We start from the raw sequence: 24089 nt of genomic DNA, 5'->3' as shown, positions 1-24089 counted from the left end.
AAAGAGAACAAAGAAAGCTATATGGCAATTTTTAGGATTATCAAAACTAAATACAAGAAGAGCAATTAGTGGGATTGTTTTATAACTATATAAATGTCTAACCAATGTCCTATATACTTAAAACTAGTAACAAAACACAATTTTTAAAAAAGATCAAGGTAAAGAGAAAAAAATAAATACAAGAATTAGAGTGAAATGAAATAAGAATCTGGGGATTGTGGTGAAAAAACTCATTACATACTAAAAGGTGAGGCATGTGAGGCCGTAAGTAACAACTCATGGAGCTATCTAGACACAAATATTCAGAACCAGAATTTGTGAGAGCTGCCAGATTTCACCATGTGACTGTCACAAATACGGAGGAGTTCCAATATGTTTTAGCATGATTCAGAGAGAAGCACTGACATATTGCAGTTAATTAAGAGACTAGCCATCTATCTTTTTAGTCTTATAAAAAAAGAGCATAAAATAGGAACTGCTTTCTGAAGACTTCTATCTTGCTGTATGAGGCTGAGGAACATACTATGTGCTTGCAAATCTTAGAAAAATCTCATAATTTTCAAATGTGAAAATAAAAACACCTACTATAACAGATACCATGAGTAAGTTGCGTAAGAGATTTAAGAAATAAAATGACAAGATATCCAAAAACAATGGCCAAAATGAGCACGAGCATATGTGTACGTACACACGTACACACACGCACACACAGTGAGTAAAGCAAGCGAAAAAAAAGTTGATGAAATAAGTATATCTGTTGAAACTGACCCCTGGGTTATAAACATACATTTTAAACCAAAGGCCAGCATATAATACAGTCATTCCTCTAAATAACATAAGAAAAAAATAACAAGGATCCCTATTTTCATCACTCTAACTCGCCATAGTAGTTTTTCAAGAAGAAAAATGGAGTATAAATACAGAGAAGGGGAAAATTAAAATAGTGATTGTGACAAGAATGTTCATTCAACAACGAAAACTAATTGCGTGCCTAGTTAAGTCCTGTTAAGTCCTGTTTGTTCCAGGCGCCGTGATACGTCAAAGAACAAGGCAAGACTGCTCTCACAGAATTTAAAATTTTAAGGGGAAAAAACCAACAATAGACAACAACAAAAAGCAAATAAATGAACAACAGAATTTCAGGTAGTTATGAGTGTTTCATGAAGAATTAAAATAGGATGATTTGGCATGTTGTGGAGAGGGAAGTCAAGATTTTTATTTTGGCATAATTCATAACTAAAAAAAATCTATGGAAATTCATAAAGTTTCAGTCAAGCAAGATAAATAGCTCTAGAGACCTGCTGTATTAATATTGAAACTACAGTCAATAATAATGTATTGAAAACATTTGTTATGAGGGTAGATCTCATGATAAGTGCTCTGGGTTATACAGATAAACACACACACACACACACACACACACACACACAAAATTAACCAAAAAATTTAGAAACAGTGAATTCAGCAAACTTGCAGATATACAATAAATTCACCAAAAATAATTTGCATGCCCCAATGCTTAAAAGAAGAAAGACTACGTATTTAACAGTATTAAAATTCATTAAATTCATGAGTATTAATATAATTTGGGATAGGAATTTCTCACCTAGGTTGGATATTCTAAAAGAAACAAAAGTGAGAGGATTAAGTAAAGCCATAAATTATGTTCCCAATTTTAAAACTTATACACCAATTGAGATACCTGATATAGCTTGAAAATATCAATAATGATTTGGAAGAATAAGCTGGCAGAAATATCAAAGGCTATTATTTTGAAAAGATAATGTATCTTACCAGATTTTAAAAGCGAATAAAAAGTTGAATTATCAAAACCATATGGTAATGTGTTAAAAATAGGAAGGCTGAAAAATAGACTTGAATTCCAAAAAATGCATTCCAACTACTACAAGAAACTATTTTATAACAAGACTAAAGCAGCCAAAGCAACGGAGAACTTGATCTACCAGCTTTAAAACATAAGTATTATAAAGTCACATTTTTTCATTCAATAACGGTTTTTATAAATACAATATATGTAACTGAATTTAAAAGATCCTTCTTGCTGCTATACAGAAAATGATATGGACAAGGATAAAGTGAAAGTGAGAAACAAGATAGGAGACTACCGCAGAGGGCCAGGCAAGAGAGTGTGGCAGTGAAGATGGAGGTGTGAACGGTTTTACGTGGATTTCTGTGGTAGAATCAGCAGAATATGTGGACTGATTAGATGTTATCGGTAAGCGGGTCAAAGATGCCTCCCACTCATCAAGATTGTTCTTAAAGGAAGATGATGACATTTACTAACAGGAAAAAAACAGAAGAAATGTATATTTGATGGGAAAAGTCCAAAGTCTCAATAAGTAATGAAAGGATAGGAAATAGAAAGATCGATGGAACAGAACAAAGTCCAAAAAAGACTCTACTATATAATGGAATTTAGCATACAACATAAATGGTATTTCAAACAAGGGGGGGAGACAGGGGCATAAATTATTCAGAAATTACTGTTGCTGCCAAATTAGAGAGGACGGGGATTGGAGTCTTGCCTCACAACTCACATCAAAATGGATTCCAGATGAATTAAGATCTAAATCTAAAATAACGATTGTAAAAGTGAAGGAAAATATTGTAATTTGATTTTACTCAAATTTCTATATTTTAAAGTGGCGAAAGGCTCTTAAAGTATGCCAGCATGGTAAAACACCACAAAGAAAAAAATACTAAAATTACAACATAAATGTTTAAAACTTCAGAATTGTCGGCGGGGGCGGCAGGGGTTAAATGGCAAAGTAAAAACTAGGAAAAATGTTTCTTATACATTTAAAAAAAGAGTTGTGATGAATAACATTAAATAGCTTATTTAAATCAATGGAAAAAAACAGACAACTAAAAAAATGAGCAAACACAACAAGTAATTCACAAATAAACAAATAGCCAATAAATATCCTAGGCTTTCAACCTCAATAATTCAAAATACCTGATTAATTTTCTACAAAAAGATTACAAGGACAGGCATGCATCTACTATTTGGGTCCGTTCACACAATCAAATGTGCAGCAAACTACAGATGGGAGAGTGTAAGCTGCTAAAATTTTTTCTGAAAGGCAATTTGCCAATATGTATCAAAAGGCCCCCAGATAGAATATATACACTTTGATTCATCAATCCTACATTTAAGAGTTTATCCTAAAGAAAAGATTTTTTAAAATTTATGTATAAGTTTGGTCACAGCGTGTATATAATAGTAAAAATTGGAAGCCATTGAGATTAACTGAATAAAACCATTAAAAGTGATGATGCAGCAAATCTGTATTTTTGGCTTGAAAGATGCTTTTATACTGTTAGTGAAAACAGCAGGTATGGTAGGATTCCATGTTAGTTTAATATTACTTATACCTATAAACAAACATGTTCCTCTACATTAAGAAGAGTCTTAAAAGACAGAACTGTTAACTCTGCATAGTAAGATTATGGTCAAGTTCACTTTGTTATTCATCTTTTCCATAATATCTAACATTTTTTTTTACAATATATACAACACATGTGTGTATAAAAACATCTAGAACATAAAAGTATTATTATGTATGCATCAGTGAAAAAAAAGAAAAAACAATCAACAAACCCAAAGATGCTCAACCTCATAAATAAGGAAATGCAAATTAAAGACATAACTTCACATCTATCTACTTAGCAAAAATTAGTATGTCTGACTGCTTCAAATGTTGGTGAGGCTATAGAGAAACAAATATTCACATATACTGCTAGTAAGAATGTGGATTTGTACAGCCACTCTGAAAGATAATTTGTACACAAAAGGAGATGTGTCAGGAATGTTCACCACCCTTTGCTTACTAATAGCAAAAAAAGTGGAAATAGGAAAATGGTTATATAATAGAAGGCAAGGAATTCTAGGCAGCTGCTAAAAAGAATGAGGTCTCTAAATTAATAACCTGAACAGAATCTAAGTCTGTGATATTCACATTTATTATCTTTAAAACTGAAAAAGCTACTCCAGTCACAACTGAATTACAATCAAGAGATTTTACAAGTTAGCTCTGGACAGTTCAAATGACCGCTTAACTTTGGCAGCTCCCAGCTGCAGGCAGCCACCAGAGATAATGGCATAGTATGAACGAGGACAAGGAAGACCCCTCGCCATCTTTCAGGTCTTGTTTATAGATCACACATGATCATTCACAGTGAATACACTCTCTCAGTAGCAGCATGACACTTGAGACATGTGACACAAAAGCTTTATCTTCAACTGTAGTAATGTTCACCACAACAATCAACTGATCTCCTAGAAACTCTGAGAAAGGATACTAGAAGCTATATTACCACTTCTTAGGTAACCAAGAGCCTTGGCTTTCAAACTTTATTGATCATGACCATAGTAAGAAACATTTTACAGTGACATCCAAAATAAACACCTACCCACACACTTATGTAAAACAAACTAAAATTTCACAAAATGATCCTTAAAACTTACTAGATGACTTGCGCTCTGGTTTCTTTTCCCATTCAATTTCATTTTACTTAAAATGCTGGTCACAACCCACTAAAACTGATTCTAGAACCCACTAATGGATTTCAATCCAATCTGAAACAAAAACTGACCCAAAAAAGCAGGTATTTAACCTCTCACCATTCTATCTCCCAATGCCACCACCGTTAATCTGCTACCTTGCTTTTATTCAGGCCATCCCATCCACTTGAATTGCCTTCCTTACTCCTTTCCCCCATATAAATCTTTTTTTTTTTTTTTTTTACAGTAGAAAAGAAGTTTTATTAGAAGGGAAAGATGTAGAAGCAGCCCTGAGTAAGAAGCACGGCTCAAAAGGCCCAATATAAATCTTATTAATTCTTCTAAACCTACCTAAAATCCCAAATTAATCAGTTATTTCCAGGCATAATCTCTTGAAATGATCTCTAATTCTAAACTCTTAAAGTCATAATGATCCAATCAATTCACCTGTCAATTAATATTTTGTGACATTTACTTTGTCTAAAATTAGTGTTCAAATCTTATAATTGAAATCCGTTTTCATAATCTTACTGAGGGCAAGGATTACTCTTATATTGATTTATAACCATTACTATATCTTAGTAATGCCTCACACATAGCAGTATATGGATTTTATTTCCTTCTAAGTGCTTTAGCTTATCTGTTACCTCTTAAGAGTTCAGAAGAAAATGTCATCCATGATAAGCTACAAGAGTATTTTATTTTGGCAGAGACCTAAAGTAGAACCAAGAAAAGTATTCTATAAATCACCATAGCACTTCGATGAAATAACTATTGAATAAACAGTCTGACGAAAGGACAATTAAATTCAAAGTTCTCAAATTTCCCTAGAAAAAAAGTTTACCTGTATGGTGAGGCCTGGGGCCAGGACGTTTAAATCCTTCTGCAGTGCTTGCTTCAGGTTTTCATCTATTTGATCTGTTTTTTTGAAGCCAAAAACAACAGCTCTCATAACACTCAAAAAATTTTGTTTACATTGTATTAATACTGAAACAAAACTAATCATTATTAGACCTAAAGTTTCCATGGTACCACCCTTTTATAGACCTTAGAATACTTCACATATATAAAAACAAACTATATATGTACACACATATATGAATATATACATATATTTAGTTTTCCTGTTGTGTAGGAGAAAATGAGGAATTATCGAACAAAGAAATTAAGATGACAAGTAGCTATTCTAAATTTATCCAATAAGTGGAGAATCTAGGTCTCTAATATCTTCAGTGTTGTTACTTAATATGTGTCTTGATTCTTTTTTTAAAAAAACATGAATTCCTATCTTTGATCTTTACTCAAAAGCCCCAAATAACTAAATTTCATCTCCACAGACCACTGCCATTATTTTGGATTTAAAAATAGTGGGAAAAAAGACTCATGGACAATAAAGATGTCACTTCAGTTGGCCTTTTAACTCATGAATTTTCGATCCACCTCAAAAGTACTTTTATCTTCATTAAAAAGACTGGAGAAGTGACAAATCAGGACAGATAAGTTTTCTCATACACCATCCAGTAGTTGTCAATTATCAATGAGGAATCAATTGGTGGATTTCTAAATTGATTAACCATCCCTATGCCTGCCTCTAAGAAATTCACTAAGAATTGCAGGAGGAAGAAGTGAGCAGCCAACAGAAACAACCCACTCCCTGGTTAGAACGTTCACTTCTAACTTGTGCAGAAAAGAGTTAACAGCAGGCCAGAAGCTATGGTCCTTAGAAAAGCCTGTTTGCATGTTGTTCTTGGCTGTCACCTGGGAACTTAGATTCAAAGAGGATTCCCACTATTCCAGAACTGATAAGAATGACTCACTGTGCCTAGTTATCTAAACAATGTGGTTTATGCTGAATACCTGCTTTCCTTCTAGGAGTCTGAATGTGTTAAGCCAAGAGTCCAGAGTGCCTATATGACCAGAGTCCAGTAAAAAAAACTGGGCTCTAGTGACCTTCCCATGTAGACAACATTTCACGCTGGAGTAATTAAGTAATCTGGACTCTTAATGAGCCCAGAATTTCAGTTTTGTAAGATGAAATCCACCAATTGATTCCTCCTGTGTGACTCCACTGGGAGAACACTCTTGAAAGCTTGTGACCAGTTTCCTTCAGACTTCACCCATGTGCCTTTTCTTTTCACCGATTTTGCTTTGCATCCGTTTGCTGTAATACATCTTAGCTGTGAGTACACTATACACTGAGTCCTGTCGGTCCTAGCAAATCATCAAACATGAAGGTGGGTCTTGGGAAACTGCCAGACACAGACTTCTAGATTTCCTCAAATTATCTACTAAAATAGCAACAAAGCTAATTTTTAGTAAGTTATAGTTAGAATATAGTCTGTAAGTAATGATCTTTTTCCAAATTCTACCAAGTTATATATTATGCATTTCAGAAAATGGTTATCACCCTTAAAATATCTTGTCTGAGTAACTATTAATTTAATCATAGGAAATGTTAAACTTAAGAAATATTTTAAAGACAACTGCTCTATAGTCAGAATTGCTCAAATAGTATGTTTACTAATATTATTATAGCATCCATAAACAAGTTGAAAAAGATTTCCAATTGGTTATTTACATGTTTAAAACAAATAAGACACTTACCAAACAATTCAATGTAAACTTCTTGAAGTGTGTGGGCACTACAGAACTGGTTCAATTCATGGTGGATTTTATTGAAGATTAAGGTCTTGTCGTAATCTGCAGTGTAGTTCCTCACGATATCAAAAACTGAAGGAGAAGTACAATCCATGTTTACCCATTTATCTTCTAATTCAGCCAAGGTAAAAGTTATAGTGATATACTACACGTGCAGAAAGGTGACAACAAAAAACAGTGAAAACATGGAACACAACTCACAAACCTTGATGTGTTCTTCATGCTCAATTTTCCAGACATTATTGCATTTGTAATTCTAATGGTCAAACTTTGAATTCTATACTAAGGAGAATATACATATCTTGGAGGTAATAAGGAACTGTCAATGTTTTCAAGTGAGGGCATGACACACAACCATATGTATACTTTGGCAGCGGTATGAAGATGAATTATGAGGCACAAAAATCAGAGGCAGAAAAGTGTAAGGCAATTACTGCTAAGCAAAAGTTTAGCTAAGAGGTAAAGAGGGCCTGAACTAATTGAGGAACAGTAGGAATAAAAAAAGGAAGTAGCTGCAAAAGACCATTTTCAAAAAGACAGTTTTTAAAGGCTATAAAAAAACCACCACTACCAGGCTAGAAGGGAAAGCAGCTAACATTTAATGGGCCAGGCTTTATGTCAGGTAATTTGTATATATTAGCATTTAATTTGAACACACACAAAAAAATCCAACTGAGGAAACCAAGAATTTCAGAGATGTACCTAAGGACACAAGCTAGACCATACCAGAACCCATGCTCTGCCTATTAAAAAATGCTGCTTTCTCCCTTCAGACCCAAAGACTTGCTCCACTGGCCTTCCCTTGATGGAGAGGCCATCAGTAAATACTTGCTAACTAACTAATTTGCTTGGTCATTTCCAAATAAATTGGTCATCCAACAGTTTCCTCTTTATCTCTGGCTAGAGAACCAGCAATTTCTTCTGTTTTTCCGAAAACCATAATCCATTCCACTGACTTATTACCAGAGAAAGCAGATGAAAAAAACAAGAAAAATACTTAACCACTGAAAAATATAATCCAAATCCACTTGACACTAATACAATACAACTTGCTCTCTGCTCTGAAATCCTTTTGTTATTTGTGCTGGTTCCAGTGACATGAAATTTAGCATGAACTTACATTCCAATATATATTTGGTATCACATCAAGTAAAATAAAAACTCCTTAGGACAAAAATTCTAACTTCACCTTTTTAAATTGTTTTTGCTGAATACAGTATCGTGTACATACTAAGCATGCCAATTTTAATAATAAAGATAAAATGGCAGATCTTTCCATTGAAAGCAGGGTCTCGAAGTGCCCCATGTACACTCATGTTCATAGCAGCATTATTCACAATAACTAAAACATGGAGGCAACCTAAGTGTACACTGATGGATGAATGGATAAGCAGAATATGCTGCACACATACAATGGAATATTATTCAGTCCTAAAAAGGAAAGCAATTCTGATGTATGCTACAACATGAATATTATGCTAAGTGAAATACGCCAGTCTCAAAAGACAAATACTGTATGATTCCACTTATATAAGGTACTTAGAGCAGTCAGAAGCATAGAGACAGAAAGTAAAATGGTAGTTGCCACAGTATGGAGAAAAGGGGAAAGGGGGGTTATTGCTTAATGAGTCCAGAATTTCAGTTTTGTAAGATGAAAAGAGTTATGGAGATGGATGATGATGGATGCATAACAATCTGAATATACTTAATGTCACAGAACTGCACACTTAAAAATGGTTAAGATGATAATTTTATGTTGTGTATTTTACCACAATAAAAAAAACTGGGATAAAAAAATCAAACATAAAAAAAGCCGATTTTCTTCAGAAGTTCTAATTAAGTTTTTGATTTGAACAGTATCAACTCCATCTCTCTGGGTTTTCATCTTTTACCAAGAAAATGTTTTTCCCACACTAAGGACTTTCATATTGCTTTTCAAGTTATAGTAAATCTCAACTAGAAAAAAATTTTCCTATGGTCACAAATCAATGTGGCCCAGAAATTGATCTGTTATAGATTTTCAGCATGCAAGAAAACTATGTCTCATCCTGACAGGATAAAATGCTACTGTCCAGAAATTCTAGAGATAATCAATGACTGACTTGCTCTTTAAAAACAAAGACTAACCCACACAGTTGCAGAAAGTCAACTCTGTTCAGGACTTGTGACCTATTGCCACTATTCCCTAGAAATGAAGAAGATTCCAGTGATTCTTTTCATACCTATCAGAAGTGAATGAGGTCATAAAACTTTAAAAGTTCCTCTCTATTCCTCAGGGAATCTCTCAGTTATAAATATTCTGATCATAACCATAAAAACGACAGAATAGATCAGTACCATACCTGCACAAGGAGCCAACATATTAACCACTTCTATTCGGTCAATATAGATCATGACTCCACCACTAAAATCAAAGAAATGGAAAATGTGTGAGCCGAACACTAATCTATTGTAATCCAAGATCATCAGACATATCACATATGATAGAAATTTAAAAGGAAAATCTAAAGACATATACTGCTGACTCATTAAAATGACCCCACTAATTACTACTCAAATAACCCTATGCACATACTCACCTGCTCCTCTCATAACTAAAGGCTCACCTCTGTAACTGCTGTGATCAAATTAGCTCACATGAAGACTAAACCTATAAACCTAGAACTACTTAGTACTTTGCCCTTACTAACTGAAAACAGCTAAAATAGTGTTCTTCTCAAACTCTTCCATCAAGGAATCAAGTAAAATGGTTTTCCAGGAAGTATGGAGGCCAGCCACAGTCTGAAATTCTTTTGGTTTCCTGCCTTATCTGAATAATTCATCAAGAGTTTTAATCTAGTTTTTAATCTGTATTTATTTTAACATGAAAAAAAGAATTCCCTCCCATACCTTCAAGTAAAATTGACACTCCTGAAAGACAGGTCTTGTTAATTAACGGCTTCCTATCCTGAGAGCATGTGAACCTCAATTTAAGGTATACGAAGTTAGAGATTTTAAAACTAAACAACTAAGCCTTCCTACCAATTTACAATGCCAGTTTTTTCCTCATAAAAAAGGGCAATACCTGCTTACTAAAAATAATCTGAGAGCTATAAGAAAGCATGAAGATGAAAATAAAATTTACCCAAAATCTCACCAGCTGCCAATTTTGAGTCATCTCTAATGAGAATCCATAAAACAGAGTTAAAGACAGACCTAGGGAGAACTTGATATCAAATATCAAATACCTTAAAACAGGAAATACGCTCCCTTCTAAAAAGCATTTGTCTTCCCATAGATGTCAATCCCTCTTTTATATAGGCTTGTAATAATGATACTTTTTAGTCATTTGTAATAGAGCATTTAAAACATACCTTCAACTTTGCATTCTTCTTTTGATATAATTCAATGTACTGGTTATACTCTAGAAATAATTTGGGCCTTGCTTGCCTGTCTCTCCCTAAAATTCTTTAGGGTGCAATTTTTCAAAGTAGGGTCCTCAAACCAGCAGCATCAGCATCACCTGAGAACTTGCCAGAAATGCAAATTCTCAGGCTTCGATCCAGACCTACTGAATCATAAACTCTAAATTAGGTGGCAGGTAATACTACAGATGACACGGTGAGATGATTTCATTTTAAACTGTTACTGAGCCCTTACTCTGAGTCAAGTGCTTTATATACACTAATTCTAATCCTTATAATAACTCTGCAAAGTAGATCTTATTACCTCATTTTTACAAATGAGGAAACTAAGCTTAGAAAAGTCAATAAAGGCACGTGTAGCGGCAAGGAGTATATGGGAACTCTGTACTTTTTGCTCAATGTAGCTATGAACCTAAAAGTGCTCTAAAAAATAAAATGTGTTTTTAAAAAATTCCATAAAGCAGACGTGGCAGTTCTGATATTCGCAGTTAGGTCTGCTGGCTCTAAAACCCGATTTTTTTCAATAGCACCCTAATAACTCCTAAGACGGAAAACTCCTATTTGGAGATAGGGCTTTCCTCAAATATTGCTTAGAAGAGAAATCTCCCTAGGTTACTATCATGCCTATTTGGAAAATGTTTAAGTGATCACAATTTATCAACAGAAACTCCATCAGAACTAAAGGGAGGTTGGTAGGTGAGGAGAAAGCTTACCTTGTCCCGCAAGGCACATTTTTAACTTCATCGGTTTGTAATGTTGTCTGGGGAGGAGAAAATATCTCATCAATACTCGGGATACATACAGTCAAAGAACTACTGGTCCCAGAGGAAAACCTCTGGAGAACTGCTGAGACGTAAATAAGGAGCGCCGTTACAATTTCAGTCACCAAAGATTAGCTATCACGGTAATTTCTTTCTGTATCCTAGTAGACATGAAAGCCTTGAGACAAAATATTTTATAGCTAATGTTTGAATCAGGATGCACTAGAAAAGCTTCAATGTCTAATCTAAAAGTTTCAATTTCAAACCTTTCGGAGTCTCCTTATTTGTCTGGAGCTGCTGGCCTGGGATTATAAATTACATGCCCTACCCACGAGGATACTACTGTTAGGACTTGTGCTCTGAACTTTGATTCCACTATCATAATGAAGGTAAAAGATAACTATTATATGCATACGACTAGTCTACGATTCAAAGGTACCCTTGAATTCAACAGCAACTTTTTCCTCTAAAATTAGTCAATATTTTAGTTCAAACCCTACTGATCTCAAATTATCTGTTGGATTTCCTTTTTAACAGAGGTGCCACGACGACCACTGCTTTCTCATAGGGAACCAACGATCTGGTACGTAATTACTGTGCCCCTATCACACCTTTGTCGGATCCAGAATGACTTTCTACTTCTCTCTAAGACCTCCAATAAGTGAGCACCTAATGAGTGTGTTCTAGACATACTACACCTTATTAAGCACACGGCAACATATGACTTCATGGAATACAAAGGAAAAAGGAAGCATGGTCCCTGTTCCCAAAGTGCTCACATTCCAACACAGGAAATAAAATTCTTATAAAGCAATCCATACCAGATATAAAATAACAGAGCATAAATTGAATTGTTAGGCATTAAGTGGCAGAGAGTAAAACAATCATTTGAAAAGCTCTCTGAGCTAAAGTATTTATAAGCCAGGTCTAGAGGGAAAGAAATAAGAACAGATAAGGCAGAGAAACATCTTAGGTTCAATGAATATTCTATTCAAATACTCAAAATTGAGGACAAACTGTGTGTACAGGCGACAGGAAGCAGACTGGCTTGCCTGAAGCAGAAGGGACGATATAAATGAAAGTTGAAATTCTGAGAACATGGTGATTCAGGTCAAGTGCTCTGAATATTTGCTGGGGGGCTTGGGCTTTCCCTGGTCCATCTCATATACAGCCTCAAAATAAGCCTTTCAAAAACATGTTTTTTCCTTAATTCCTTTGCTTATATGTGGTGCAGTTCTCATTATCCAGCACATCTAGAGGCAAGAAAACCAGCTGGGAAGCTAAAGCATTAATTTATTTAGGCTGATTTAGTGAAAGCCATGGAAACTGAAAGCTGTCAATACAGAAGACATAACAGAGGAAGGCTTTAGTAAGTGACTGCATACAATATTCCAGGAGGGAAAAGAATAGAATTTAACTCTAGGGTTGAGAGATTAGAGTGATGGTAAATATAGTGACAGGTTCTACGTAGAGTGGATGAAGGGATTAGTGAAGGCTACATCTTCTAATGAGTTCCAAAAATTCCTAAAAATAATTTTACGTCTCATTCATATAAGAACAATTTCTTAAAAGAGTTTTATTAATATAATTCTTTTCTAGATGTTACTGTTTCACATATAAAAAAGAGAACATTCCTATTTAGTCACACTGGCTCCAGCATTTAATTTTTTTGTAAATGCAAAGTATATTAGTTTACACTGAAAATTTTTTTACTGATTTCATCTCCATTTCTTGTTGAGTATGACAGCTTAGTGTGTGTGTGTGTGTGTGTATACACATGTACTGTATACTGCACTTGTTACATATATCTCTCCATTAGTATAACTCAACATACCAAACTCCAAGAACGTAGAGACATATTTGCCTGGCTTTGAACAGATCTAAAAAAGCCCATCATTTCTAAGGGCCTGATAATGCCATTGATAACATCATTATAGGTTGTTTGGGCTGTTGGTGAGGTCATGTAATTAAAACCCCTTTTTTCATGAAAGAATAATAACTTGAAGTCTAAAGCAGTTAAGTGATTTTTGCAAAGTCATGTAACTAATTGGTGCTAGAGCCAGAACCTAAGTTTCCAAGTTTCTGGCCCCACACTCACTACACCATACTGCTTTCACAAGTAGAAAGGTCAGAAATATAAATGGGTTATGACCCCTGCCTTCTGGAGACTTTCTGGAAAGAAAATACACACAAAAACTTAGAGAACAATATAAGACGACATTATTAAAAGAAATAAGAGCAAAGGCCAAAATTTACAATACAGACTTTAAGAGCTATTGATTAGAAGAGGGATTTGCAATGAGCCTTAAGAAGGCTGGCAAGATTTAGACAGGAGAAAATGAAAGAGAGATGGGGAGAGAAGAAGTGACAGCAAGAACCTAGGTAAGAGTGAATAAAATAAAAATGGGAAAACTATGAAAATCAGTCTGACTAACAGAAGAACATATTTCATTTAAACAGACACAATTCTTGCTCTAAGCCATCTAAAAGAGAATTGGAAGAAAACCTGGAGGATTTATGTATTCGTAATAAAACTCTCACTTAGCAGGAAGCTTGGACTTAAATTACAAGATTAAATATATTAAATTTTCCTAAATCCTGAAAAATTAGCAGCAGATTGTAAACACACTTCTGAATCCAAAGATTCATGATCACACCGAGCATGCAAAAGTAGTCACAATTTAATCTTGTTTTGTCATCTTATGTCAAAAGATATTTACTAAGTGTCTCCCATGGCCAAGACACTGTTCTCAATGATCAGAATGATTTCAAATATTCTGGAAGGCTATCAAAATAGAACATTCACTAAAAACATTCACATAAAATTGTGTTTAATGTCCCAGACAAAAATGTGAGGCAAAAAAGCTGTGTATAAAAATTCAGATCCACTGTTAACAGTAGTCCAAGAGCTTGCCTCTATGGAAACCAAACACTCTTGTAAACCAAGTAATCACTGGTTTGTATTTCTAATTGTGTTCTGAAGTCCTGCTTTTATTTTGATAGCATTAACAGAAAACCTGTTGCATATCACTATAGAGATGGGAAAAGTGAGTTCTTTCAAGCTGCCTAGCTCTTACTTCTAATATACTTCAAGAGAGTGAGGTGATTCAAAATCACAACTTGTGCTGTGACACAACTGTACTCTGAACTTTAACGCCTGCATTTAAATAAATACCACCATTTGCTTAAGCGATAATGAAATTTTTCTCCACCCACAAATGTGATAACTGTTCCTGCCACACCTGTCTATCCAGTGTAGAGGCTTCCCTAGGAATCACTCACCTGCACAGATCTGAACGTAGTAATGAAAGGCAACATGATATGATAGCCTGGTCCACTGGGGCTAGTTAGTAACGCTCCTCCCCTGCAAAAAGATGTTTCAATTTCACAAGATTATAAAGAAAAATTATCTTTCCAAATTTAAAATGCTACAACATTCCTCTTACTCATGCTATTGACTTATTAAAGCCTCACTAATATGAATTACTCATGACGAACAACAGCTGGTCCCTAAAATAAATGCCAGAGCTAAGAAGGTGAAAAAAAAAAAATCACATTAAACTGCCAGCATTACATCTTGTTTCATAAGCCTGGCCAACCATACCTCTGGGTCTCCAGCACTGCTCTCAGGTACAGAGGATTCTCCTTGGTCTTTAACCATATGAGAAACACTTTGAAAAAAAATTCTAATGGCTCTTAGTTGCTATACTTCGATTGTACACAACACAAGTCAGTTCAAAACATAATATATTTAATCATGAGGTTGAAAAAGAAGGTAACACAAACTTTCAAGGAAGGAGAAAACTTCTGAGGCTCAAGATTCTTCTAATCTACCTACCAGGCAATTAAAGTACTGGGGACATAAAGTCTATAAAAACAACAAAAAATTAGCATGGACAGATAAAGGCTGAAGGAATAAGCCTATAAATAGATAGGATATAAGTGTGGACTTGTTCACCAAATTCTGGAAATTACAAAAAGGAGGCATTTGGGGGCAAATATATAAAAGAAGTCCTATTTTAAAGAGTGAAGAGTAACTTCACAGTACTTAGCTTTCTATCTTGAAAATACAGTTTTGTAAAGAATTCATAACAAAAACTAAGAAACGAACTGTTTGAAGTCTATCCCTAATGCTTTGAAAGCCGTACCTTAAAAAGTCCTTTCCTTGGTTTCACTACCAGGAAGACAATTCTGAACTAGATGGAAATATGAACTAATTTGTCTTTTTTTTTATGCTAGACCTCCATTTGCTAAAACATTTCATCAAAATTGTTATTTGAAACTAGCATTTCACAGGGAAGGCAGTTTCTAAGACTCAGGATGGATCTAAAAGTAGAAATATTACTTTGGAGGGGATGATGGAAACAAGCAAAAAGTTGAAGCCCTTTCAAATACATCATTATCAAAACTGTCCTTTGTATCAAAAGGAACAGGTGGTACTATGTTGAAGGAAAAGCTTTTAGAGCTCAACTAGAAAGCAACACATTCCTTTCTTCAACTTTAAAAGAAAGGATAAGATGGGAGGAGGGTGACCCATCAATGTTCTGTTTGTATCTCTTGCGGTCCAGGGGAGAGATATAAACAATTGTCATAGTCATCATGTTTTGACCTTATAAGCCAAAACCAGACACTAAGGGCTTTTAAAGGGGAAAAAAATCTAAAGAACCATCACAAACAGGACTAGTTTCTAAATAGCACCTAAAGCTGCAAACTGAAAGCCTGTACAAGTTGTATGGAATACAATGATTTATCCAACTCTTCCGTCACAAGTAGAGTGACTGCTGCCTTCCTTAATTTTTTCTACAAATAATTGAGCTTAATGTCTACTAGGAATAACTGTAGAGACTTTCAACCTCTGCACAAAATGTACATAGCATTGAAACTGTCCAACACCTTGAGGGTGCTCTGCAAAAGCCTGCCTTGGCCCCCATACGCTCCCTAGGGCTGGGACGAAAATCGCTTCCTACAACTGGAGTGGGCTCCCCTGGACGCGACAGAAGGAACAACTTCTAAGACACTACTCCAGGAGTCCTCTTTCTACCTGCTCTAGTACCTTAACTGACTGCACATGCTGCTCACCTGTAGTACACAGCCAGATGTCCTTCTTCGATCTTGTGGATGGAAGCGTAGAGGACGACAACTACGAGACCCACCACTGCAGCGACCAGAACCCGGGCTTGAGTCATATTCATCCTTGTTCCTCCTGAATAAGGGAGGAAAGGACCCCTCGCCCCGTAAGTGACAGGCTTACCCCCTCTAGTTTCCACCCTCTGCGTCCAGACAACTGGCTCCCTCCCGCAGGCCGAGCCGGGGAGTCCTGTGCCCCTTTTCCCTCATTCTTTCCTCCTCGCAGAACCCGTTTTCCCCTCGCCAACTCCTCCGCCGGAGGCGGTCCATGGGCCGCCCCTGCTCGGTAAGCGTCGTGACACCCCCGCTCCCCGGGACAGAAGGCACTAACTGAGAAGGGGGCCAGCCGTAGAGTTCGGAGGGACGCCCACCCTTCCGCAGCACCTCACCGATCAGTGACGCATCGCCCCCGCCCGCACGTGCAGCCAGCTCCCGGGCCGCGCCAACCGCCGCCAACAACCGGCCCCGCCCACTCGCCCGGCACTGCGGCTGCGCAGGCACGCAAGCCGACGCAGGGATCGCCGGGCGACCAAAGGGACGGGGAGCGAACAGGACAAAATTCTCCCAGATATCTACCGTTCACTATTCCGTGAAGGTACGTGTGCTCTTTTCCGTGCACTGCTGGTTTCCCGCTCGGGAAGAGAAGAGAAGTCGGCAATAGGGAGTAAGCAGGGATGCAGAGAAAAGAGAGGGCCTCTGAGGACAAGGAACTGGCCAATTTGTTCTTGTGCGGAGAGCCATTCCCTCACTCAGTGTGGTAGCTGTTCCGTTTGTCATTTTGTGGTTTATACCGAACTCTGTGTGGCAAGCACGTGTTTCAGTCATGGATTCTGCACTGAATTCAGGAGCGACCAGACTTGTTGCAAGTGAAGTGGAAGTTCAGAAGAGGAAGATATTCAGTCTAGCCGCATATTCACAAATCACGTATTTTCCTGAGCACTTGTTGGACCAGAATTGCTGATCTAATGAGGGCTTTATGAGGGCTATCCAAGCAATAGGAATGGGCGTCCTCCAGGAAAACGAAAAATAGGGAGCATTTGAGCTTACTTGAAGCAAGTATGATGGAAAGGAGTGGGATGGTGGGCTAGGCCCAGATTCTGAAAGGCTCAAATATACTTTTTCTGCAGGGACCAGGTATTGGATGGCCAGAGAATGAAAAGAAACAGACTTCTTCACTGTATATTCTTCTGTTCTTTTAAACTATCATTATGTGCATATATTACTAAAAACAAAAGGGACACAGTTGAGTAGAGAAGGGAGTGAGATGGATGAATACAAGGGAAATAAGGGCAGTGTATTAGAGTAGGTTGGGCAGTATGCTTTCTGTAAGCCTTGAAAGGCTAGCAACGGGAGCGTAAGTGGATGAGTACACAAGGGTTGAAGGGTCCTGTAACCTCTTGGGCAGAACAGTATGAGAAAACAGTGCTTTACGGCCAGTGAGTCTGCAAAATGGCTTAGAGACGAGACAGACTGGAGGCAGAGAACCAAGTGGTTAGGAAACTGCAGGCCCAAAGTTAGAATGGTAGTAACAGTGGAAATAGCAAAGGGTAAATAGAATCAATTCGTCTTCATTAAAGCAAGTGCTCCCAGACCACTCTGGACTCTCTCTTCAATAAGTGCACTTACTAGGAATGTCTGGGACCTTATCATTATCCAGATAAATGAAATTTGCTGAGCTTAGCTATTTTAACTTGCAAAAAGCAAAAAGAATGAAAAATGACTCATTCCAGCCCCTCTTTCAGGATGGATTCTTAGTTTTTCATAATATTGTTTGAATTAGAGAATGAAATGTATATAATTCACGACTGCCATTCAACTCTGAAAAGGTGTCACCCAACAAAAAATAGTGGTCAGCTCATGCATCAAAAGCAAGTCTGAGGAGATCTCACTATAATAATCTCTTCAGACTCACACCACCTGCCCATGTCATGTAGATCAGGCTGCCCTGATGTCCATCACCCTAACCACACACCATAAAAATGTCTCCACCCTACAGATCTTTTATCAGTTATTACAATGATATTTAGAAAATACACAAACATTTAAAAAACACTTTAACAATAATTCTAATGCTTGGATGGCTTGCAGTGTTGAGACTCTTACTGATAAGCATTCTTACTGTACTGTTAACTGTTTCTGAACTAGCCATCTAGCTCAGTATCTTCCAAACAACAGGTACCCAATAAATGTTTACTGATTAAAACCTAGAACTAGAGAAGCAAGAGACTGCCTATTTTAACAGCTGAATCAGAATTTCCATATTTAGAGAAACGTTAGTATCAGAAGACTAAAAAGTTAGAAGACAATCCCAAGGTTTCAGACTTAATGACTAGGAAAATGACACTACTAACAAAAATGAGGATGGTGTAACTAAGACATCAGTTTATAGGGCAAGATATGAGCATGGATTTTAGAAATGGATAGTGGTGATAGGACATCTCAGGTGAAGACTATCGTAAAGAAGCTACCTAATACTCTCTTTACTATAAGTCCTGTATATTTCCTAAGGAAAATACAGTCGGAGCCCATTATGTTATTTCGTGCTCCAATTCCATTTCACGGAACCTTCACATTTTCCCAAACCATATTCAACTACAGTTGACCCTTGAACAACACAGGTTTGAACTGTGTGGGTCCACTTATATGCATGTTTTTGGTTTTTTCTTTTTTCAATAAATACAGTCAGACCTTCTCATTCACGGGTTTCATGTCCACAGATTCCACAGATCAAAAATGGTACTTTTGCATTCCCAATTTTGGTTGGTTGAATCCACAGATGCAAAAAGCCAACTGTAGAGTCAAAAGTTATATGTGGATTTTCCATTGCATGGGAGTCAACACCCCTAACCAACTCATTTTTCAAAGGTCAACTGTATTCATCTGATTTTAATGAAGAGTCAAAAAGTAATTTAAAAATCATTTAATACACAAAGTGAAAAACTGTCTATAATACAAAAGCATTTCACATTTTTTTAAAAAGCAATATTTTCTAAATTACTTAAACAGGTGATATAGATCCACATCCTTTATCTGAAATTATTAGGGCCAGATGTTTCAGAATTATGAAATTTTCAGGTTTTAGAAAGACAAGTCAGTGCATATACTATACTACAGAAAACCCCAACAGTCTGTGGCAGCACCCTCTCCACCAAATATTTCTGCAGCAAAATAAACGAATATTCACACTAAATGGGATAACAAATGTCAGTTCAGGTTAGACTTGCAAGCAAATGAGTTTTGTCACCAAACTTATGAAAAACCTTGTTTTCAGAGCTTTTTGGAATTACAGATTCAGGTGTGCAGACCTTTATAAATCTTTATGATAAGACATGAAAGGTTCCTGAAACAAATGACCCATTTTTACAAATGAAAAAACATAAGCTTTCAATACATTATAAATTAACAGGCATCTTCTCTTCGATATTACTAAATGTACATCTTAAATACATATACACATAGCACACTTACGATTTATGACAATCGATTGGTATTTAAGGCACAGATGCACAATCCCTTCTGTAGGAAAGGGATACTGTCAAATGTAAGTAAAATTGAAAATGGGCTGACTCAACTCCTTATGATGCCAGGAAGAGCACTGCTGAGTGCAACACAAGGAGGTAGGGCTTATTCTTCAAAAAGTACAATTTTACTTGTAAGCAGTCTCTTCCACAGAAACAGGTAGACAACTTTTACTTAGAACACATGTTAGCTGAGGTTTCTTCTCTGTATAACTTTTGGTCTTATGCCCAAAAGTTAAATTTTAAAAGGTATTTTTAGTCAGTTAAATAAGTAATGTTTTAGCAAGTTTTAAGTTTTGGATTGCGGTGGTGCTCCTAAGTAGCTATAGTATTTAAACAAGTCCACTGAGATAAAACTCTATCTGTTACAGAGGTTAAAATTACCCAAAGTCAAAACATTTCTCTTGTAAAATCATGCGTAGTTTTTGATCACAGCCATTTCTTCCACTGAATGGTATCTGAAGAATGGTTTCATGGGAGAAAATATATTTCCAATATGGAAGCAACTTCCATAGATCGTTTGGGGACAGTGAATAAGTGCCAAGTCATTCTGTTAACCAACTCCAATCGAGATTCTAAAATCAAGCATGAAAAAGTTATAATTAGATGTTGACTATAAGTGGTATGTTTATGGGTATTCATTTTTGTAAGTTTTCTATATGTTTGGACATTTTATAAACAAAAGCTGAAAAATCAAAAGTATAAATAAGTTACAATTAGAGAGTTTGCCTTATTTTCTGCTAATTAAAAATATATTTCAAAGAGTTTTCATAAATATTTCGAGCAAATAGGAAATACAAAGAGTTGACATCGAAACAAAATATAGTAAAAGTTAATTCTGTAAACATTTTATTGTAGTTTCTCCAAGTTTTAACAAATCAGTAATTAAATCTTAACAGAAATACTTCTATTAATTACAACTATATTAACAGTATTCATCTTGTATACAGCAGTGACTTTATTTGAATTATAATATAAATCTTGCCCCATCTTATTGGAAAAAATTGACTGCTTAAGCAAAAAGACATAAACCATTCAATTTCCGTGGTCACATTTCAAAGAAAGCTCACCATTCTTTTAATTTGACCAAAAATGCCACTATTGAAGATTACTGATGATACAATCTTAGTATATCTATGAGTAAGAGAAGATGGGAATTTGAGGTCAAGTATATTCCTCAAATGCTCTCTCCTCTGAGTTCTTCTATTTCCCATATGCATCTCAAACACCAGGTAAGGTTAGCATGGGAAGTTAAAACCTTTGCACCCAACATGCCTAGAACACATATCCATATAAAACTCACCATCATTCCACTGTTCTGTTCTTCATTTGCTTCATGAATAATAGTGCTTAAATGGCCAAGACAGTTCAAATTTTCTTCTATCATTTGTGCCAAAGTCTCTCTGTGGGTTGAAAAACAAAGCCTTTCCTTTTCAAATTCAGCAAAGGGGCATATGAATTTCCTCTACTTTTTGGTCTTCAAGGTCAGGATGATCACTGCCTTTCCTGTAACTGTGCAACCCAGCACTTCAATACAGCTGATTCCTATAGTCTTCAGTTTCCTCGTCATTCCCACTCAGAGGCACAGTCCTGCTTATTATTCCAAGTGTTGCCTCTGCCCAATTCTAATGATAGGAAGTCCACTATAACTCCAATTTGATTTTCCTCTGAAACACAAGTGGCACTTATATACAATCCTACCCCTGCCCCGCTCCCCCAAAAAAAGATCCCTGTGGCACAGACAAGTGAAAGATCTCTTTTTGTTTTTGGAATATTTCCCTTTCCTTACAAGTAGTAAGAACATCAGCATGCTTACTTCAGAGACACAAAGGTAGGGGAGGAAATACAAAGGTCTATCTGTCCTGTAAAGATCAGGGAAGGTGAACTCTGGTTGGAAACTACAGATGACAGCAACAAAAAAGGAAACAAGCAAGCTGATTTCCTGAGGACAGCAGAAGAAAACAGTGTGACAGGGGAGCTGCCCAGAAATAAGAAGTATCCCTGAAAGTTTATATTTGAAGTAAATCCTGAGTCTGGTTTCCGCCTTCCATGCTTTCCTCTTCCATATGACCTCTGTCCTCACCTCTACCTACTCTCAGAGTCCCTACTAGAATCAGTTCTAGGCCATGGATGATAGCCACTATGAGCTTAGAACTAGATTCTAATTCAGCTCTTATTCAACAGATGGAAAAACTGAGGCTAACAGTTCCCAATCCTTGATGGTAAAGTACCACTGGTACAAATAACTGAAATCAATTTCCTTTATAATGTATTACTACTGAAATGTATTTAAAATTCTTGTCAGATACACTTTTGCCAACAACCACAACCTCAGATTGGAAATTACCTGTATAGAAGTGACATTTGCAACCATTAGCATCCCCTAACAAACCTAAAGCCTTTAATGAAAGCAAAAAAGGTTAGTAATGTATTAAATTTTATTTAACTCTGATTAATGGAATATTTCCTAAAGTCTGTATAATTAATCATAGCCTGTGCTGTAGCTGTGGTGGTATTACATTGGGCCAAATCTATAATGACCCCAAGATATACCCTAGAACTTGCTTTCTTTAAAAAATTAAAATACCTGATATCAGCCTGCCTTCCTGCCATGTGCTTTTCTCTCATAAAAGCAGAGTGCAGAATGTGCAACTGCATGACCTCCTGAGCAGTGATGTAACATGGCTGCACTTCTGCAAAACTAATTATGGGCAGAGCTTCGAGGAAATGCTGGTGCTGTAGAGGTCTCCATGAGTTGTGAGAAAAGCGACAATACACAAGCTAGCAAAGAGCCACTGGCTCTGGATACGGCACATCTTATGCTGAGAAAAATAACAGAAATGGATAGTCAGTCGGCTTTTAGCAGAAGAGTTAGGACTTAAAAGAAATGTAAGGCTTTAAACTTCAGTTCTTATTTGCAAAACTGATTTAAGGCATTGAAAATTAGATATTAGAAATACTAAGTTTTAAAATATATTAAACTCAACAATTTATTGGAGGGATGATCAAGGACCCCAAAATAATCAATGCAAAAAGACAGCATAACTTTTCAGAGATAAATGATTAAGAAAGGAATAAAGTTTGGGTAAAAGAACTGATGAACCAATAACAGAATTTAGGACTTGGATTGAGCTAACAATAAGTAACATCTGCTGAATATTTACTTCCCAGTGCTTTACATACATTGTCTAACGGAATTTTCACAGCAGTTCCCATTTTACAGGTGAGCAAATGTGAACAGTGAAAGTCAAATTAGTTGCACAAGGTTATTTATTACAAAGGGACAGTAGGACTGAACCCTAGTCTACACAGCACTGAAGATTGCCTTAACCACTATGTTCTACTGCCTCATTCCTACCACTGCTCTTGTGTTTACAGCTATCTATTGTTACAAAGTGAACCCACCCATCTTGAGGAGTTACCACGCATGACAGAGGATTTTCACGTTCTGCTGAAGTTGGGGGCAGCCATGCTGATGCCTGAGGGGTAGTCACTGCACCTTCTAGACTGGATCCTACAAGGGACCGGGCTGAACTCTGTGTCTGAAGGAAAATAAAAATAAGATTATAGGCTAGTACCTCCACTGATTCAAACAATTTCCTACCATATTCCTAAGACTTACATTTCTATCATTGCTTATATGCACAACCAGAGTCTTTCTGTACAAAACTACCGCAACCTTTGCATACAAATACTAACTATCCTGTCCCTGACTAAAGCCAAATGTAGATACCTATTTAATTGCACTTTAGTTGGAGGAAAAAGAGACGCAGTTGAACAAAGTGTTGGTTTTATTAACTAGTCAGGCACATCTACCCCAAATTGGGTTGGGATACCACAGTGATGTAAGGCTGGGAAGAGTATAAAAACAGGAGACTAGAAAAGAAAAGATAATGGAAAATGAAGGGTGATCATGAAGTCCTGCATCTGAACTGCTAGTCAGACACCAAGCAAAGAACACAAGCATCAACCCAACACAAAATATACAGGTCTTCAGGAGGACCCAGATCATGCTGATAAAAACCCCTTTCACAGGGAATAACAGCAAATCAATGTCACATTAATGAATTCATTAAAAGTTACTTACACAGGCAAT

At 36.4% G+C, this 24089-nt stretch overlaps 2 protein-coding genes and 1 long non-coding RNA gene across 4 annotated transcripts in view; 1 reads left to right on the top strand and 2 right to left on the bottom strand.

The window, feature by feature from the left end:
* The window catches only part of ERLIN1 (ER lipid raft associated 1), a 32233-nt gene extending 15284 nt beyond the window's left edge, over positions 1-16949 (bottom strand). The window contains exons 1-7 of one of the 2 annotated variants that reach the window (XM_006925887.3): positions 16865-16949; positions 16428-16551; positions 14631-14712; positions 11301-11347; positions 9526-9587; positions 7130-7255; positions 5370-5443 (exon numbers count right to left, since the gene is read on the bottom strand). In XM_006925887.3, the coding sequence (XP_006925949.1) occupies positions 5370-5443; positions 7130-7255; positions 9526-9587; positions 11301-11347; positions 14631-14712; positions 16428-16540 (504 nt within the window). In that variant the 5' untranslated portion in view covers positions 16541-16551; positions 16865-16949. Of the gene's footprint in view, positions 1-5369; positions 5444-7129; positions 7256-9525; positions 9588-11300; positions 11348-14630; positions 14713-16427; positions 16552-16806 lie in introns of both variants that reach the window. The other variant, XM_015600020.2, reaches the window with a different exon arrangement.
* A 26-nt stretch (positions 16950-16975) lies between these two features.
* On the top strand, positions 16976-24088 carry LOC112474096. Its single transcript, XR_003044273.1, has 2 exons — positions 16976-17070; positions 23372-24088. It is a non-coding gene; the product is annotated as an uncharacterized LOC112474096 (long non-coding RNA).
* Positions 19381-24089, bottom strand: part of CHUK (conserved helix-loop-helix ubiquitous kinase) — a 33411-nt gene continuing 28702 nt past the window's right edge. The window contains exons 19-22 of the mRNA XM_025042269.1: positions 23970-24045; positions 23399-23535; positions 21297-21396; positions 19381-20568 (exon numbers count right to left, since the gene is read on the bottom strand). Coding sequence (XP_024898037.1) covers positions 20539-20568; positions 21297-21396; positions 23399-23535; positions 23970-24045 — 343 coding nt within the window. The 3' untranslated portion in view covers positions 19381-20538. The remainder of the gene's footprint in view (positions 20569-21296; positions 21397-23398; positions 23536-23969; positions 24046-24089) is intronic.

Source organism: Pteropus alecto, unplaced genomic scaffold, assembly GCF_000325575.1.
Source record: "Pteropus alecto unplaced genomic scaffold, ASM32557v1 scaffold88, whole genome shotgun sequence".
Lineage (NCBI taxonomy): Eukaryota > Metazoa > Chordata > Mammalia > Chiroptera > Pteropodidae > Pteropus > Pteropus alecto.
Note: the sequence above shows the minus strand (reverse complement) of the source record. Positions and strands in the feature narration are given on the sequence as shown.